This window comes from Monodon monoceros, unplaced genomic scaffold, assembly GCF_005190385.1.
Source record: "Monodon monoceros isolate NGI ecotype Baffin Bay Population unplaced genomic scaffold, NGI_Narwhal_1 Super_Scaffold_7, whole genome shotgun sequence".
NCBI lineage: Eukaryota > Metazoa > Chordata > Mammalia > Artiodactyla > Monodontidae > Monodon > Monodon monoceros.
Window position 1 is genome coordinate 4282141 of NW_021703784.1, and position 16725 is coordinate 4298865.

At 44.2% G+C, this 16725-nt stretch overlaps 1 protein-coding gene across 2 annotated transcripts in view; it reads left to right on the forward strand.

Moving 5' to 3' along the window:
- PRDM10 (PR/SET domain 10) overlaps positions 1-16725 on the forward strand; it is an 86335-nt gene that overhangs the window by 63169 nt on the left and 6441 nt on the right. For both annotated transcript variants that reach the window (XM_029208999.1, XM_029208998.1), the window contains 9 exons: positions 1527-1874; positions 4230-4385; positions 6115-6294; positions 7154-7264; positions 8277-8477; positions 9134-9277; positions 9965-10135; positions 11353-11493; positions 13729-13897. In XM_029208999.1, the coding sequence (XP_029064832.1) occupies positions 1527-1874; positions 4230-4385; positions 6115-6294; positions 7154-7264; positions 8277-8477; positions 9134-9277; positions 9965-10135; positions 11353-11493; positions 13729-13897 (1621 nt within the window). The remainder of the gene's footprint in view (positions 1-1526; positions 1875-4229; positions 4386-6114; positions 6295-7153; positions 7265-8276; positions 8478-9133; positions 9278-9964; positions 10136-11352; positions 11494-13728; positions 13898-16725) is intronic.

A 16725-nucleotide genomic window follows, 5' to 3' on the forward strand; every position in this document is an offset into this window, starting at 1 on the left:
AGCCCTGAGAAAGATGTTCTCTGCTATATAGGAACTATGTTCAGAATTTTCACTAAGTCAACAATAATTATTTTGCTTTTTCCCTAAATGATTATTTCACATTAAAGTTACTTCAGAAGTTGCTGCTTGTGAATAATTTGAAATTAGGGGTTTAAGCATTGTTCATTGTACTTTTTTCATTGCACAAATAACGCATTAAGACCTCCATTAATTCTTTAATTACTAGTCTCTTATAGTTACATAAGCACACCCATTCACAGATATATTTTTTTGAGGGATTTTTTTTCCCCCCACCTCATAGCTATCTAGAACTTTCCCCCTGGTGTTTTGAGGAACTTATGAATGAGTCTTCATTATAGTAGAACTAAAATATTGATTCTGTATTCTCTGTGTGAAAGATGATTCTGTTGGTTTGCTCTCAGTAGAACATGAGTTGTTTTCTCAGTGGTGGTGATGAATTTGCGCTAAGTAACCATCTTCCCTCACTGGGATTCCCTGTAACAATTGGATGAATTTACAAGATGGCCAATCAGCATTAGAAGTGCAATCTGTGACTGAAAAGCAAAAAAGAGCGAAATTGACTGGTCTAGACAGGGAACAAAGCAATAAGCTTAACCCAATTAGCAAGGCATTCTAACCAGTGGAACTAACCAGCTACACTGAGAAGCTGTCCTCTGCATTTCCTGAGTAGGAAGTGATTAAGGCACATATTCCATTTAGAACGTGTGCTTACATATCTTGTCTCAGCTGCAAACACGTTCATGTAAATCTGTATCTTCGTTCTCTTTCATTCTTTTTCATAAATTGAGATATAATTCACTTACCATAAAATTCACTTTTTTTGTAGTGGTTTTTAGAATAGTCCCAAAGTTGCACAACCATCACCACTAATTCCAGGACGTTTTCATCACCCGCGAAAGAAATCCCATATCCGCTGCCTCCTTCCCCCAGCCCTTGGTACTTACTACGCTTCAGTTCTTTTTATTATCTTTATTTTTGCTAAGCATTTTAATCAAGCTTCAAGTTCTTTTTCTCAAAGACTTCAACAAGTAACATTTGGCTGACTCACTCCAACCTCATCACGCATGGGTGACTCAACCCAAGTCATTTCTTCCAAGTCTTCAATTTTTATTCTACCTGACTCTGGGGTTTGTTTTACTCTATTGGCTTGGCCAAAAAGTTTATTCGGGTTCTTCCTGTAACATCTTATGGAAAAACCTGAATGAACTTTTTGGCCAACCCAATGTAAGTCCTCTATTTTTTGAACGTTACTTAGATCCTTTCGAAAGAAAACACACACACATAGACATAAAACAGCACACAAAAGTTTGTCTTTTCAAGACAAACTTCGTTGGGGATGGCTTCATTTTTAATGTCTTTACCAGAAAAATCTTTCAACTGTGTGTCCTAGAGTTTAATTTCTGTGGAAAGTCTGTGATTGCAGAGATTGTCCTCTTTTCCTATAAATGTGCGAGCTGCTTACACACTTAACTCACTAAATAATCTCATTTGTGTGTGTCTTTCAGAATGCAGCTCTTCAGCATCTGTTTATTCGGAAGTCCTTCCGGCCTTTTAAATGTTTGCAGTGTGGGAAGGCCTTCCGTGAAAAGGACAAACTGGACCAACACTTGCGCTTCCATGGGCGGGAGGGGAGCTGCCCATTGACCTGTGACCTCTGTAACAAGGGCTTCATCAGCAGTGCGTCCTTGGAGAGCCACATGAAGCTCCACTCGGACCAGAAGACTTACTCTTGCATTTTTTGCCCAGAATCCTTTGACCGCCTTGATTTGTTGAAAGATCACGTGGCCATTCATATCAGTGATGGCTACTTCACCTGCCCAACTTGTAAGAAACGGTTCCCAGATTTTATCCAGGTGAGTGTCTGCTACCGCGATGCCTGAACACTTCCTCTTTTAGGTAAAAGAAACTTCGAGTTTTGGAAGATTGAGACAGGCTGTCATCTGCATTTCCATTCCTTCTTTGCAGCATCTTCTTGGTTGAGCATGATATTTCTTCAGTCAACCTACTTTTGATAAGCAAAAGATTACTATGACCCTTAATTGTCCAAATAAGACATTGGCATTTAAACATATAAGTTGTATTACAAGTAATAAACACCCAGATCTGGTTATAATCTCTAAAAAGTCTTTCTTAATCCTTGCCAATACCCGCTACTCATAAAATATATGGCGCTTGTAGAAGACATACTCCCATTTCCTGGCCTGGAAACATTTTCTCCCCATCACTTTGGTTTCCTGTCTTGTGCTACTAAGGTGATGCATTTTGGAAGGAAACAAAGAGAAAGCTGGTATATAACATACTGTTTTTTTTTTTAACTTTTTATTATATATTGGAGTATAGTTGGTTAACAGTGTTGTGTTAGTTTCAGGTGTACAGCAAAGTGACTCAGTTATATAGATACATGTATCTATCCTTCTTCAAATTCTTTTCCCATTTAGGTTGTTACATAATATTGAGCAGAGTTCCCTGTGCTCTACAGTAGGTCCTTGTTGGTTATCCATTTTATTTATTTATTTATGGCTGCGTTGGGTCTTCGTTGCTGCGCTCAGGCTTTCTCTAGTTGCGGCAAGCTAGGGCTATTCTTCATTGCAGTGTGCGGGCTTCTCATTGTGGTGGCTTCTCTTGTTGTGGAGCACTGGCTCTAGGCACGTGGGCTCAGTAGTTGTGGCACGCAGGCTCAGTAGTTGTGGCTCTCGGGCGCAGGCTCAGTAGTTGTGGCACATGGGCTTAGTTGCTCCGTGGCATGTGGGATCTTCCTGGACTGGGGATCGAACCCATGTACCCTGCATTGGCAGGTGGATTCTTAACCACTGGGCCACCAGGGAAGCTCAGGTTATCCGTTTTAAATATAGCAGTGTGTACATGTCAATCCCAAACTCCCAGTCTATCCCTCCCACCCGCCGCCTTCCCCCCGGTAACCAGAAGTTCGTTCTCTAAGTCTGTGAGTCTGTTTCTGTTTTGTAAATAAGTTCATTTGTATCTTTTTTTTTTTTTTAAGATTCTGCATATAAGTGATTTCTCTTTCTCTGACTTACTTCATTCAGTATGACAACCTCTAGATCCATCCATGTTGCTGCAAATGGTGTTATTTCATTCTTTTTAATGGCTGAGTAATATTCTATTGTATATATGTACCACACCTCCTTTATCCATTCCTCTGTCAATAGACATTTAGGTTGCTTCCATGTTTTGGCTATAATATACTTCTGTATTAAGCACTGACCTCCTCCCCTGTATTATATTCTGGAGCATAATGGGGTGAGGATAATTTCCAGAATATTCATGATTTCATTTGGACTTCAAGTGTTAATATTGTTACATGCTAGTGAATGAACAAGTAAGTCTAAATATCTAGTAAAAATATTGTGTCTCTCTCTCTTTTTTTTTAAAATTACCAAAGCAAAAGGAGACTAGGATTTAATCATAGTTCTGTTAGTGTTGGGAGTCTTGGTAATTTTCTCACTTTACACAAACAATTAGAGAAGTTGCTTTAAGGTGGAATTTAATGGCACAAGAGACTCCAAAAATAATGAAGGAAAATGTCTTGCAGGAGCGGTTTGATATGACTCACTACTTAGCTCCCATCCATAACTCTTCTTTGCTGGGTATTTATGGCAAAGAGAGTTCAGAGGCCATATTCCTTTGTTTAAGTTATCTAAAAGTATAGGGAATAAGTCCCAATTAAGGGGAAATGATGCTGGTGTTGTGTTTTCTCATATATGGGTAATGTGTTTTCTCCCATCTAATTCATGTCTTTAATTCTTCAGAACCTGATTTGATAGAAAGATGTAAAAGGACCAGTTACTACAAGGGGCTAAGTTGCTTCTATACATGTTGGAAGCAGGAAAAAGTGAGAAGGAATTATTTTTTGTCCTCTTATAGGTACTTTTTACCAAGATTCATTTAAATCCAAGGGAACTCTTGCTTTTAATCTTAAAAAAAAAGGAAAGAAAAATGGGCTCCACGTGATCAGGGCTTGGACTAAGCGAACATTTTCTTCTTCCTCTTCAAGTTCTGTGGGAGGTCGAGGTTGGTAAGGCTTTCTGGCCTCTGCGATGGGGATAGTGTTACTGAGGCCCGTTATCAGTCACACCTGATTGGCTCCCAGGCCAGGTTGATGAAGATCCACGGCACGGCGTTTGGCTCCCTCTAGCGTCGCTGAGCTGCCTTTGGTCATTTCCCCTGACTTTCTGTGTCCTCGCTGCCAGGTGAAAAAACACGTGCGAAGCTTCCACTCGGAAAAGATCTACCAGTGTACGGAGTGCGACAAGGCCTTCTGCCGCCCCGACAAGCTGCGGCTGCATATGCTCCGGCACTCAGACCGTAAGGACTTCCTGTGTTCTACGTGTGGGAAGCAGTTTAAGGTAGGAACCAGCAAGCAGCCTGGGCGTTCTCCGGCCGCTGAAACTGACAAGCTGAGGGTGAGCCTGCTCATTTCACGGGTGTATCATCTATGCTCAAAGAACAAACTTGAGATGTACTTTGGGCCTCATGTTTGACTTAGTCGTTAAGATAAAATTAAGGGGAAAACTCACCTTAATTTCCCAAAATAAAATTCAAATCCCCAAACAGAGTACTAATGCATCTTTTACAAGAATCCAAGCGTATAACGAATAGAACTAAATTGCTATCGAGGAACTCCTAAGAGGACAATACATTTACCCACCAAATTTTGTACTGAGCCCTTATTAAGTGTAGGAGCCTGATAATTGAGCCCTGGGGCATGAGGACTGTCATCCAACAGAGGTGGGAAATCTGTGGGATGTTGAGAGGGCTTAGACTATTTTGGGGAATGTTAATGACTTACAGGATTAAGATAAAAAATAATAAGTATCAGAAATGGGCCTGGAATTTAGAAGAAAACAATGGACAAACCCACGGGAGACTCAGAGATAAGAGTTAAACAAATGAATGTGAAAATGATAAAATATGGTTCGTGGGGAAACCAGATGATTCTGCAAAGATGTCCCTGAGAGACACTCTGCAGAATATGAGTAGGTCATGCTGTCATAGAAACTGGAAAAGAATCCGAAATGGATTCAGGAGGGGAGAACTAATTTTAAAAGGAGGCATTTGTGTAGAGTGTGGAGTTGGTGGGGATGCCTGGCGTTGCACCTCTGAACTTAGCATGGTTCCAGATACACGGTGGTCATTCAAGAAATGTTTGTTAAATAAATGTGCTGAAAAATGAAGTAGTTACAGAAACATCCTCGTACCAAAATGTGGAAAGAACTGGTCTGGTAGAAAGGTTCAAAATCTTTCTAAGACCGATAGCAGTGTAATCGTATGTCCAGGAGCAGAGCCTCACTGGATAAGCGAGCTGGCATTTTTGGAATTTGTTTTTATTCAGGATGGGCTCTGCTTCATTTTCTGTCTGTGGACTCACATCAACATGTATCACTAGAAGATTAGATTATCAGACTAAGAGCTGTGACCTAGACCGTGTGCCCCATCCATAGCAGGCAGTGTAACTGCTTACTTGAACTGCTAAATTTATATGATGAGAGATACTTACTTAAATTCATTTGGGATTTAGAGGAATGTCATTATGTGTGTTAAAACATGTGGTAATTGAGAACACACATGGCTTTGTAAATCCAGTATTACCTACCATCCATTATCAGTTTGTCTTGTAGTTCTTTTTTTTTTTTTTTTTAACTTTTTGGCTGCGCTGCAAGGCATGTGGGATCTCAGTCCCCCCGACCAGGGATGGAACCCGCACCCCCTGCAGTGGAAGTGTGGAATCTTAACCGCTGGACTGCTAGGGAAGTCCCTGTCTTGTAGTTCTTAATACCAAACTTATTCCACGTGCCCTTTGATCACTTCTACATAAATGTAAAACCTTTCTTCTCAAAAATCATTGTGTAGCTTTCAAACTGGATGGTCATTTTCAAGCAAGGCTCATTGGAATGCACTTACTTGCTAGCGAACAGAGTAATTCCCAGCCAGGGTTGCCGTGTCCTCGGATGTAGCCTGGTGGGTTGTGTTACTGCTAACTTGTATTGATTTTTTTTTTTTTTTTACCCCTTCAATTAAAAATCTTCTACTCCCACTCCCCACCCCTCTGCCTTCTCAAAAATCCTCTCTAAACAGCGAAAAGACAAACTACGGGAACACATGCAGAGGATGCACAACCCTGAGAGGGAGGCCAAGAAAGCTGACCGCATCAGCCGCTCCAAGACGTTCAAGCCGCGCATCACGTCCACCGACTACGACAGCTTCACGTTCAAGTGCCGCCTGTGCATGATGGGCTTCCGGAGACGAGGCATGCTGGTCAGTGCCAGGCTCCGGACCGCCCGCCCCTGCCCAGGCGATGGCTCTGGCACAGTATCCGGCACTAAACCTGTCACTGGGTTTCGTCCCTGGCCGGGGACAAAGTGGAGGCGAACAGTTCCCAGCCTGGGGCTCCTCTCCCCCCTGGTCACCCCTTGCTGCCTTTGCCATGGTTCATTTCCGGTGTTTCTCGGAAGAGGTCTGTTGATCACTTTTCATTGCTTGTTTTGCTTTGCTTTGCCCCTCTCCGGCTCTGCTCTGTGCTTCCTCTTCCTGTTCTCTCCTGTGTTCCCGAACGTACTCTCTGGCGGGGTCGTTGCCTTGCAGCCCCCCCCACACCAGTTGTTCCAGATATGACACAGCAATAGAAGGGAACTTTCCACCAAGGCAGGGTATGCGAACCGGGTTAGCTGAAGCACCAGGAGAGCCGGGTCTCCGCTCTCAACTCATTGGGCCCTGATGACAGTGTTTGCAGAATATATCTGTATCTCATTCAACGTCCTCGGTAAGGCCAGGGCACTGAATAATGAAGGAGAGGCTTGCATCAGGAGAATTCTCGAAAGAAATTCCTGCTAGTGTGATTTTCCACTTTTCCACCAGCAGCTCTTTCAGTCAAAGGCTATCGGTGGAATCCACAGCAACCCAATTCACCTTCAGTGATTTGCTGAATTACTGTTAACTCCTGTTAATGCGTCGGTGTCAGAGGGTCCTGGCAGTGCCGGTTGTGGCCAAAGGCCTCATGTTTTGGGGTGTCGCTTCAGAGAGTTTCAGCTGCTTGCACTCAGTATCGGAGGTATTTGTTCAGCGTCTGCTGGTCACGGGGTCTCTTCTTCTCATTTGCTTTTTTTTTTCCTTTTAGGTAAATCACTTATCAAAGAGGCACCCAGACATGAAGATAGAAGAGGTGCCAGAGTTAACTCTACCCATCATAAAGCCCAACCGTGACTACTTTTGTCAGTATTGTGATAAGGTAAAAGGAAACTGTCCATAGGAGGATACCTCTGTGGGAGCCCCGCTCAGGGCCAGTTTGTCTGCATGTATATATATATATACTAGGATCTTGCAGTTTCTCTTAACAGATGGTTCCCTGTCTCTCAGTAGTCTCCCATTCAGACAAGAAAGGGCTAGGAGTACAGCCTCATTTTAAGCCAAAATTTTTTTCTTAAGAATTAGTCAGCTCTGTTTTTCTTGTTCCTTCTCTCTGTGATTTTTGCCGTTAAAGAAGAGGCTTATTACCAAGAGCTTAGTATACGAATTCATTTTAAATTCCTAAGCTCTAAAATGAGGGTGTTTGTCATCCTACTTGTAAAATACAGAGTAGATTTTGGATTTCTGGGAGATTGAGTAGGATGTGAAAAAGTCTTGTGGTGGAATACTCTGTTTGTACTATTCCATTCTTGATTTTTGCATAGTTACAAAAAACACAGGACTAGAATATACATTTATTGTTTCATTGTAATATTGTTTCCTTATACGATGTCAGCTGTATCAGTTATAAGCTGTGCATAAGTAGTGTCAACTTAAAAGTAAGAAACATTTTTTAAGCACAGATTCACCACTACAGGTTCTAGTTGCTATTAGACTTGCCATTTTGGAAGATTCTTTGGCATCTAGTAGTCAACTATGTACATCACATGAGAGCTTTCACAGAAAGACTAAAGGGTGATCTGGCCTTAAAAGAAATTGTTTCTATGACTGTATATTCACCTCTTAAGCTTCAGGGTAAAGGTAAAGGTGTTTTTACTATTCCTATCTTAGATGTATAAAAATTCAAGGCAGATGCCTCACATATCTATGTTATGTTCTTACGTTATTCTGATTTATGTTATATCCCCATTATCCTTCAGCATATCTGTTAATATATTTTAGTTTGGACTACGTGAATACTTTCTCTCATTTCCTTGTAATGAAATTGTGTGATTGCCTTAAGCCAGGAAGTGGAAGTATACACTGCTTCCATGGCAAAGCTTTTGAATTTGCAGGTTTATAAAAGTGCCAGCAAGCGAAAAGCCCACATTCTGAAGAACCATCCTGGGGCTGAGCTCCCACCAAGCATTCGGAAACTTCGTCCCGCTGGCCCTGGAGAACCAGACCCCATGCTGAGCACCCACACCCAGCTCACGGGCACTATAGCTACCCCGCCTGTGTGCTGCCCTCACTGCTCCAAACAGTACAGCAGCAAGGTACGGGGAAGGCTTTGGACCACGTCGAAACCAGGGTCATGGTTTAAGGGAACATTGCTTAAGAGAAGATGGTACTTATCCAGATGCCGTGATGGCATCTTCTGAATTGATGGGGGTGCTAAAGGAGCTGCTTCCTGAGAACAGGGAGCATAGCACAGAATGGGAAGGGAATACGGTGGACTTTCCCGGGAATTAGTACCATCCGAGCACTTGAATGGTTTCCTTTGCCCTTGGCCCGAGGTGGGGCTCCGATTTGAATATTCCCTGCTCGTGGTTTATGAGCTCAGGCTTGCAGCAGCGCTACATAAGAAGTTAAATGATGGTTCTTGAAAAGGGGGTCATTGTTGCTGCGGGGGAATGCAGTCATTGATTGCTGCAGGTATTGGTGGGATCAGGGGATGCTGTGAGGTATTCTGACCTTGCCTGATAGCGTGGGGGGGGGTCACACAAGTCTTTACTTTCTTTCCAGCGTCTTCTTTTTTCCCTTTCATACCATTGTCCCGCTTCAGGGAGGGCAGGCAGAGCCAGTGTTACTCTTTTTTTTCTTTTAAACATAACATGAAGGACTATAGGAACCATTGGAGGGCTTGCATTTGAGAAAGATCGAAAATAACCTATTCTAGTAATTCTTCTTGGTTTTCGCCATAACTTTTCAGACCAAGATGGTACAGCACATTCGAAAGAAGCATCCAGAGTACGCCCAGCTACCCAACACCATACACACACCTCTGACAACAGCCGTGATCAGTGCGGCTCCAGCTGTTTTAACTACAGACAGTGCTACCGGAGAGACTGTGGTGGTAAGTGTGTGACCGGTAAGAGCGACTCCTGTCCTCTGCTGCCCATCACAGCTTCAGTGCCAAGGCCATGTCTGTCTTGGTATTTAATTGGCTGCAGATGTAGCCCACCGCCCTTCAGGGTTCTATACCAGGCATGATGCTTAACGATTGGGTCTCCCAGTCGGTGCTTTCCAAAGCTCTCTGTAAAAGGAGTAGCAGGAAATTCTCAGTGCTGCTTGTTCACTTCAAGATTGTCAGAACTGGGCCTCCCTGGTGGCGCAGTGGTTGAGAGTCCGTCTGCCGATGCAGTGGACACGGGTTCATGCCCCGGTCCGGGAGGATCCCACATGCCGAGGAGCGGCTGGGCCCGTGAGCCACGGCCGCTGAGCCTGCGCGTCCGGAGCCTGTGCTCCACAACGGGAGAGGCCACAACAGTGAGAGGCCCGCGTACAGCAAAAAAAAAAAAAAAAAGATTGTCAGAACCTCCGGGGTAACTCCCTGGGCCTGACAGACAGACAGCTAGAGGTATATAGGTAATCTTCCAACACCTTCTTAACTCTGGGTATTTTTCTATCCGAGCTCAGGGCTTATTTGCGGTCCCATGATCCCACCAGTTAGACAAACCAACTTTTTGTAGGATTTCAGAGCACTGAAATAGCCACAAGCAGCAGTGTTATCAACTGATGTGCTTTTTTGTGATTTTTGCAGACAACAGACTTGCTAACCCAGGCTATGACAGAACTGTCCCAGACCTTGACGACGGATTACCGAACGCCGCAAGGGGACTACCAGAGAATCCAGTACATTCCTGTGTCGCAGTCTACATCTGGTCTCCAGCAGCCTCAGCACATACAGCTTCAAGTGGTGCAGGTGGCCCCGGTACTGTCCTGCGTTTATTTCTCTTTACCTGCGTGAATGCCATATTGCCACCAGCCAGCACAGCAGCTGGGGTCAGCTAAAACACCTGATTCTCAGAGCTGGGGCTGGGCCCTACATACTATGCATGTCAGCTTGGGGTCTAAGGCATTTGTAAAGCCCTGGCTGTCGAGGGCTCTGGACTCAGCAGTGTAAGAGATTTCTGTCAACAGTGTCCAGAGATTTTCGGCTCCAGTGTGTACCACTATCCTGCCCTACTGCAGGCCAGCACTGAGCCTCTTCTGAACCCTTACCCTGGGCACCCAGGTGGACTACTTGGTGAGGAGCCTGTTTGATCAGCCCCTACCCAGGCATCAAATGACGTCTGTCAGTTGGAGGTTGTAAGGAATAATTGTGAATTTTGAATATCGCTTAGTACCTTATTAGTAGCAAGTTATAACTGTTCCTTCTACAAGGTAATTAATACCTCATTCTTACTGATTCAGGAGCTAAAAGAAAAAAGTCCTCCCAGAACTATTGTTTCATTTAATTATACTAAGGAAATGTACTCAAGGCACACATAAACAAACGTTTTGCTTTGAAATAAATTGGACTCTGAAAATTTAAAACTAATATGAAAGCAGAAGGAGGAAGTTGCCACTGTCATTGACTATTCTTTATCCTTTTTTTTTTTTTTTTTTTTAATAGGAGCGTTCTTAATTTTAGGCTTTGGAGGAATCTATGAATCCCTGAAGTTGTCTGTAAATTATGATATATATGTACATTATTTTAGAAAAAGGGTCTGTTGTCTGTGATACATAAAAGGTTAGGAACCACTGTTCTAGTGGTTAAGTGTGACAAGCTGAAAGCGAATTTTCTCCTTTGATCTCTTTTAACTGATAAAGGGTAGGCCATTAAAATTAATTGAAACTTAAGGGAAAAAAGATTTTTGATTCCTGAGAGCTTCTCAGTCAGCTTCTTATTAGGAGCTATATTCCCTCATCTCCTCCTCTTCCAGAATGAAATCGCGTTACTGTCTTATGGTTAATAAGCATAATTTTTAAAACTATTTTTTTCCCTGATGCTTGGCAGCTTGGCCCCGGTGTGGGCCCTCCGGGAGTGAGCCCCGGCTCTGAAGCCCTGCCTGTTCTGCTGCTGGGATGTTGTTTTAGCTACACCTTTTCTCTGGAAGGCTTTCCTTTAACCTTAATCAGCGTGGGTCTGGGTTTCTCCTCCCGCAGGCCACTTCCCCTCACCAGTCCCAGCAGTCCACGGTGGACGTCGCCCAGCTCCACGACCCTCAGACCTACACACAGCATGCCATCCAGGTGCAACACATCCAGGTCACGGAGCCCCCCGCCCCGGCCGCGCCCACCTCCCAGGTACGCTGCTCCCACTGACTACTCCAGGGACTAGTCTCAGGTTCATGTGGCCTCAGGGACCCTGAAGATGTACTAAGAGCGAAGACATGCAATCTTCACACCTGGTCTCCTTGACTATGGAAATGATATCATCATTTTGCGGGCCTTTAAACAGTCTCACCTCTGCCTCCAATTTTTCTGTTGGTATTAGGGATGCACTTCCATTAAGTGCTTAGCTTCCCCTGTCCAGATGGAGCCCTGGGCTCTGATCTCCTAGAGACAACATTGGCCTTTGCTTCCTGTTCTAAATGGCTATATGACAGTCGGCAATTGCTAGGCTGTTTGTATAATTTTGGAACAGTGACTTTGTGGAGTATTACTGTGTTTGTGTGATAGAGACTATCATTGAGATCACAGAGTTACATCCATTCAAAAATGTTTATTAAATTCTTACTCTTTGCAGGAAACTTTTCTAGGTCTTGCCCTCAAGGAGCTTAGCGTCTAGTAGGGATATAACACCTATATATAAGTAAATAGGGCATGAAATGAAGGTATCTGAGCCATAAAGGATGCCTGTAGACCCACCCCTGACATTCCCAGGTTCCAGAGCACAAATGAAGGCCTGCATACCATCATCCTGAGTGGTTAAAAGTTTCAATCAAGTTCACAAATCATTAAATAAACATGTTCTGTCTTCCCTGCTTGACATAGGTACTTTCATAATGATAAAATTGAAAAATATACATAAAGTAACAATGGCTACTAAATAACATGGATAGTGCCAATTCAAAATTAAATGCATTTTTCTGCCAAACATATGGTTGGCACTGGCAGCGGCCCGGTATGGGTGGGAGGAATGGAGGAGAAAGGATGTCTCTCTCTCTTTTGCTGGCTCCAATTGCTGTGGAATCCATAGGATAAACATGCACTTTCTCTGCCTTCCTATTTATTGGGGGGTGGGGGGAGGCCTGACATCTGATTGCCCCTCCTCTCCACCCCCCCAGTAAGGTTTCTGGTGACTTCTCCCAGCCCAGGACAGGCAGCCTCTATCCACAAGGGGCCGTGAGTTTCCCACGCCCACTAGCTTCACACTTCTAAGTTTCTCAAAGGAACCCAAGGCTGGAGGGCCAGGACAGACTCAGTTCCTTGTCAGGATGAGGTGGCCCAGGGACAGCCGTCCCCAAGCCTGCTTCCCCTTTCTCCTCACTCAGGCTCCTTCCTGCACTCACAGGGCCTGTGTACCACGTGGACACCCCATCCCATGTGTCTCAGCTCCATCCACACCCCTGCAAATGGTGATTCATGGCCACCCCTTTCGTCCCAGGTGCCCGAATACCGTGAGAGGGGCCACATCCAGGAGACAGGACCCCTGCAGTAGGCCAAGCCTAGGGAAGAGACTTGTGTGGGTCCCAGAAGTGGGTGCAGGGCCATTTCCAAGGTCTATGAGGCCTCACGTGAGAAGGGCACAGCTGGAGAAGGGCCAGCCAAGATCCCTGCAGGGGTCCCTCTTGCCTGGGTCTGAGGACCACGTGGATGTGTCATTAGGTTAGCGGAGTACAGGTGAGGGAAAGACGGTGTTTAGCAGGGAATCAAGGAAAATTTTGTGGAAGTGGTGTTTGAATTAGTTCTTGAAGGAGGGGTATGATTTTGATATGGTAGCTGGGGAGGCATTATGATCTGACCATACTCTCACTGTGAGTAAAGACACAGAGGTGGGAAATTGTGGTGTATTTGTAAAGACTGTGTAGGTTAGTGACAGGAGATGGTGTTTGGAAACAGCACCGGAGCTGGAGCGTGGAGGGCCTGAATGGCAGATAGATAGTGGGGCGGGGGCTTTATCCTGTAGGTGGGATGTATCCCCGTGTTTATCTCCACTAACTGGGGGAGTATCCAGTGCACATCAGTGGGGATTCTGACTTCCGGATTCTACTTCAGTTTGTGTTACAGGTTAGCTTTGTGACACCGGCAAGTTATTGGGCTTCTCAGGTTTTTTTTTAATGTAATGAAGATAATTATACTTTCATTCATTTACTTTTATAACAAGCATACGGAAATTAAGTTTTTGGATACACTTGTAGATAATCCTTTGGAAACTAGGATTTCCTAGTTATGATTGCTTGTCATTAATTCTGTTCTTTTTAAAAATATTACTAGTTTAGCAGTGCTCCCTTCAGTGTTACAGTCCTCATGATCACGATGTACTTTCTTCAGTGCTTAGTTGACACTTTAACGCATCCTGGTCTCTTTTCTCTCGAGGTGGCAGGGCAGCCGCTGAGCCCCTCCCCGCAGCAGTCTCAGCAGGGGCTCAGCCCCTCCCAGGTTGCAGGCAGCTCCTCGCAGGGCCAGGCCCTCCAGCAGCAGCCCCAGAGCACCACGGTCCAGCACACGTACCTCCCCAATGCCTGGAATTCCTTCCGCGGCTACTGTAAGTGAGGGTGGCCCTCCTGGGTGCGGGTGGGGAACCTGCAGCCACGGGGAGGAATTTCATCAGCTTTATCATCCATTTTATGGCTTAAAGGATCATTGGCCATTTTCTACGCTCTGCAGAACCTGTACTTCAGTGAGTTTCATGGCACAATTCAAGGCGGCGTCTGATTCAGGGCCACCCTGAAATGACATTTTTCCAAGACTTCAGGAATATTGCTGGAGGAAGTGTAGGCAGGTGGTTTAATAGAGTAGGTGGATTGAGGGTATGAGGTCATGATTCACCTCTTCCACCAATATTTACTGAATATCACTGTGCTAGACCCTGCATGTACGAAAGATTAATACTGACATTCGTATAAGTAACACAACACGATCATAATGTTAGCTAACCTTCATCACGCTCTTACCATGTGCCAGGAATGATTCTAAACTGCATCTGTATCACATCCAGTGTTCACAACAACCTCCTAGGAAAGTACAATCGTTACTTGCATTTTACAGATAAGACAATTTAGACGCAGTGCAACTCGTCCAAGGAACATAGCTACTAAACGGAGGCCTGGAACCCAGGCAGTCTGGCTCCAGAGTTTACACTGTAAACCAGCCCACTGTGCTGCTCCTCCTAACGAGATAGTCATGGGCTCACAGAGACGATTATCTCGTGGAGATAGATATATGAGTAGCTGATTTCAAAACCCTGAGGTTAGTGCTACCAGAAGCAGTTTAGCCTGACTGCCAAAGGTCAAACACGTAAAAAATCTTGGTGAGGACAACAGCCTTGGGTATGAGCTGAAAAGTTTGAGACCCTTATCATTGAAGATCTGGGAGAAACAGTAACAGTTAGAGCTCAATAGTAGGAGCTAGGAGGAATAAGGGCTGTGTTGATCTCTCTCCTACCACTGATTTCTTTTTTTGGGTCCATCTCTGCTGTGATTGATCTTTGGCTGTGTTATGTAGATCTGGTTGTGGAGACCAGGCTCAAAGGCTACCATTTAGTTATCTTTACCATCTATTCTCCTAAATATTGGCGGTCGCGATGAGAGCTGAGTCTAGTTTCTGTCAGGGAAGGACTCCTCCTCATGATAAATCCCAGTAGAATCCTGGTAAATAGATAGACATTTATACTCAGTTTAATTCCTATGAGAGGAACGTGGAAATGATGCTGACAGCCACTGTAATAATAGTAAGAACTAGCATTCTAACTTGATGAAACAACCTGAAAATTTTTATTAGGAAAAAAGTTTAAAATATACAAAAATAGGGAATTCCCTGGCGGTCCAGTTGTTAGGAGTCCATGCTTTCACTGCTGAGGGCCTGGGTTCAGTCCCTGCGGGGGGAACTAAGATCCTGCAAGTTGCACGGCACGGCCAAAAAAATACGTGTGTGTGTGTGTGTGTGTGTGTGTATACACACACACACAAACACACACACACAAAATAGAACAGTACAATGAGCGCACCTGTACCCATTTTCCAGCTTCAGCAGTTATCATGGCCAGTCTCATCTGATACGTACATGCTGTCATCCTCTCCCAGTCCTCCAGCTATATAATAATTCATACCATTTCATCCATAAATATTTTTTTAAAAACCCCACAACTCTAAGTGTCGTTATCACACCTAAAAATAAATTACAGTAATTCTTTAATACCATCAAATATCCAGTGTTCATATTTCTGTGATTGTCTCATAAATGTCTTTTTTGAAAAAATATTTTATTTATTTGTTTATTTGGTCGTGCTGGGTCTTAGTTGTGGCAGGCGGGCTCCTTAGTTGCGGCAGGTGGGCTCCTTAGTTGTGGCATGCAAACTCTTAGTTGCAGCATGTGGGATCTAGTTCCCTGACCAGGGATTGAACCCAGGCCCCCTGCATTGGGAGTGCGGAGTCTTAACCACTGCACCATTGTGGAAGTCCCATAAATATCTTTTTAATAGCTGGTTTTTCAAATTGGATTCCAAATAAGGGCCATACATTGCAATCGATTTTACCTTTTGAGTTTCTTTTAATACATGTGTTCTCCTTCTCTCTTTTAAGTTGCAATTAACATGTTGAAGAAACTGGGTCATTTGTTTGTAGAGTTCCCCACATTCTGGATTTTGCTGTTGACATCCCTGTATTGTCATTTAAGATGCTTTCCTCTGTCCCTTTTATTTCCTATAGATGGGCAGTTAAACCTAGAGGCATGATCAGATTCAGGTTCAGTTTTTTCCCCAAAAAACACTCCATAGCTGTTGGTGTGTAGTTCCATCGGGAGGCACATAATGCTTTTCTGTCTTTTTCCTTTGCTCCACTATTTCAGTAGGGATTGCAAAGTTGTCATATTCTATCATTCTTTATACACTTATTGCTAGAAAACTTCCATAACGGAAACAATTTTACCTTAACCATCAGGTTACTCTGAGGTACAATTTGTACAGGAACGGCAGAATAGATGCTTTAAATACTTGGCTCATCTCCTTTATTTAGCAGTTTTCAAAATAATGAGTTGTTTCCTAGTATTATCCAAGGTGACCAATGCCGGGCATGTGTGTTTTAGTATCGCTGGGTACTTATGAATTTCAACCCACTGGATGTGTTTCAAACCACTGTAGTCAGGGCTTCCCTGGTGGCGCGGTGGTTAAGAATCCACCTGCCAATGCAGGGGACAGGGGTTCAAGCCCTGGTCTGGGAAGATCCCACATACCGCGGAGCAACTAAGCCCGTGCACCACAACTACTGAACCTGTGCTCTAGAGCCCGCGAGCCACAACTACTGAAGCCCGTGCGCCTAGAGCCTGTGCTTCGCAACAAGAGAAACCACTGCAATGAGGAGCCCGTGCACCGCAACG